We start from the raw sequence: 2,995 nt of genomic DNA on the forward strand, positions 1-2,995 counted from the left end.
GTGTCCCTATCTTCATCCGCATCCTACCTCAGCCCGCGCTCACAATCACCACCTCGCCTGACCTGGATACCGGAGAGAATACTGCAGACCAGGTCACCCCTGTTTCCCACATTGGCTGCGCCAACACTACACAACAGGTGAGGCTCATCCCATCCCTAGGGGACCCTTTTTACTTTCTGGAAGCATCTCTGCACTGACACGGAGAGAACAGCTCTCCAGACCCCCACCCCACTCCTGCTACTCTGTTTGAAGCACTCCCTCTCCGTCTGGCCCGCAGAGGAAATCCCTTGTGTCTTAACCTCTTGAACGCTCCTATGAAGACCTTGGGGAGGACTCCCGAGGGTGCAGCGCATTTCCCTTCAGCCCCTCTAGCCCCCCCCCCCCGGCACCCCCAAAGTGGGCTGGGCCACATGAGTTCCTATCTGCTTCTTTAGGATGTAAGGCAGCATCTACCTTTATTCTTCTTTCTTCCCAGGGTTTTCCCGTGTTCGCCAAGCTACTGGCTAAAAACCGTGAGTGCCCCCTGATTTATTCCCAGCGGGTCCTGCAGGGAGGTTGACCAAGGGGGCACTCCCTTCTAATCTGTCCTTCTCCCTCACCTTCTCAGTCTTTCTCACTTGCTGTCACAGCGTCAGCTGTTGTCCTTGTGGCCCTATCTAGGTCTTCAGAGAACTGAGAATTTAGATCTCTCTTTCTCCTTTCCTTCCTCTCTTCCTCCCATGTAGCCCAGGCTTCCCTCAAATTCATTATGTAGTTGGGACTGACCACCCTACTGCCAACACCTCCAACAGGCTGGGATGAACGCTTTTGGGCTTCAGGTACCCTACTGAGCCCCAGCCCTAGTCCCTCCCTGCCAAGTCTTCATTAATTGTCAAGTTATCTGCCCTCAGAGTCCCCCTTTCCCCGCACACTCCATATCTCACCCCTCTCCCAGTTTTGCTCATCCCTCTCCTCCTCCTCTGATTCCTCTCTTTTTTTCTCCTCTCACCACTCCTCCCCTTACTCATCTCCTTCCTGGAGCATCTCCACTCTAAGTACTCAAGACCCTCTTCCCTTTACCTCTTTCTTATTCCACAATCACTTTCTTCTAGGTGGCCTCCCTCCTTTTCCTTCTGTTTTGTTTCCTCTTTCCTCCCCGTTTCCATGGTCCCACCTCCCCACACCCCATAACACCCAGCAACTCAGCGTTCTTTTTCTAGAAGCATCGCTGAGTAACACGACTCTGAACTGGCACAGCCAGGAGGGAGCTGGGAGCTCATACCTGTCTCGAGGTCTGAGGTACGAGGAGGACAAAAAGGAGTTGGTGGTGGACAGTCCTGGGCTCTACTACGTGTTCTTGGAACTGAAGCTCAGTCCAACGTCCATAAACACAGGCCGCAAGGTGCAGGGCTGGGTCTCCCTTGTTTTGCAAGCAAAGCCTCAGGTAGATCACCTTGACAGCTTGGCCCTGACAGTGGAATTGTTCCCTTGCTCCATGGAGGACAAATTAGTGGATCGTTCCTGGAATCGTCTGTTGCGCCTGAAGGCTGGTCACCGCCTCAGTGTGGATCTGAGGGCCTATCTGCATGGAGCCCAGGATGCATACAGAGACTGGGAGCTGTCTCATGCCAACACCACCAGCTTTGGACTCTTCCTTGTGAAACCTGACCCCCCTCAGGGATGAGTTCTTACCCACGTGACATTGCACATGGGTGCTCTAGCCACCCTTCTTGTGACCCCTGGACGCTAAGACCCCAAGCTGCTATATTTCATGGGGCCTAGGCAGTCCTTCCTCCAGGACTTTCCTCTTGTCTTTAACTGGACTCAGTATTTATTGTGAGCATAGCTCAGACAAGACTTTATATAATTCACTGGACAGCATTAGTAACTGCTGGGCAGCTGCTAGAAATCAAAGGTTCCCAAATCAAACTTTATATTTATATTAATAAGTAAAAAATAAATGTATTTGTAAATAAGTCTTTATTTTTATCATTTCCCTTGTTAAATTTTAAATTTTCATGACTATGGGTATGGTGTTCATTCACAAATATGTCTTTGTATACATGTATGTGCATATGTTTAGAGGACAGTTGATTCAGTGTCTTCTTCAATCTATTTCCACTTCATATTTTGAGACAGGGTCTCTCACTGAACCTGGAATTTATTGTTTCTGCAAGGCTGTCTGGCCATTGGGCCCCAAGAATCCCTCCTGTCTCCATCCCTGGGGAGGGGGAGTGTCTATAGGCAGGTTCTTAGAATAACTGGCTCAAGTGGCCCTGTAGCACTCTCCCTTTTGTAAGACAAGAATCTTATGTAGCCTGACAGCATCCTGACACCCAGTTGACAGAGCAGCAGATGGAGTGCTGAGATAGAACCAGTCTCTCACGAATGTGAGGGCTGTGCTTTTCTCAGAGTGCTCTGTTCCTGGGAATCCAGCTATGACTAAGCAATAAACAAAAATAAAACAACCTCCTACCCCAACCATCCCATGTGAAAGGTTATGATTTCTGATGTGATGGCACTGGTCTGTGTACCGTTTTGAGAGACAGAACCTGTTGGAGCAGGTTATAGTTATAGATATAGATGCTGACAGAGAATTCATTAAGGAAATTCCCCCAATGGTGGTCACGTAGGCTAAGTCCCCCAACTGACAACTCCAAGTAAAGGCTGGAGGATCCAGAGTTCAAGGTAGGACAGCCCAGGATACACAAGACCCTGTCTCAAAACAAGCAACAAAATAAATCAAATTAAAAAGAAACATGGGGCTGGGGATTTAGCTCAGTGGTAGAGCGCTTACCTAGGAAGCGCAAGGCCCTGGGTTCGGTCCCCAGCTCCGGGGGGGGGGGGAGAACCAAAAAGAAACAGAGAGGGCTGGAGAGATAGATGGCTCAGCGGTTAAGAGCACTGACTGCTCTTCCAGAGGTCCTGAGTTCAATTCCCAGCAACCACATGGTGGCTCACAACCATCTGTGATGGGATTGAATGCCCTGTTCTGGTGTGTCTGAGGACAACTTCA

The 2,995-nt window shown here is 49.7% G+C and overlaps 1 protein-coding gene across 1 annotated transcript in view; it reads left to right on the forward strand.

Annotated features, from left to right (window-relative positions):
- The window catches only part of Tnfsf9 (TNF superfamily member 9), a 2,335-nt gene extending 380 nt beyond the window's left edge, over positions 1-1,955 (forward strand). Inside the window, exons 1-3 of the mRNA NM_181384.3 lie at positions 1-137; positions 476-512; positions 1,200-1,955. The exon at positions 1-137 is cut by the window's left edge and continues 380 nt beyond it. Of these exons, the coding sequence (NP_852049.1) occupies positions 1-137; positions 476-512; positions 1,200-1,663 (638 nt within the window). The 3' untranslated portion in view covers positions 1,664-1,955. The remainder of the gene's footprint in view (positions 138-475; positions 513-1,199) is intronic.
- The last annotated feature ends 1,040 nt before the right edge of the window (positions 1,956-2,995 follow it).

This window comes from Rattus norvegicus, chromosome 9, assembly GCF_036323735.1.
Source record: "Rattus norvegicus strain BN/NHsdMcwi chromosome 9, GRCr8, whole genome shotgun sequence".
NCBI lineage: Eukaryota > Metazoa > Chordata > Mammalia > Rodentia > Muridae > Rattus > Rattus norvegicus.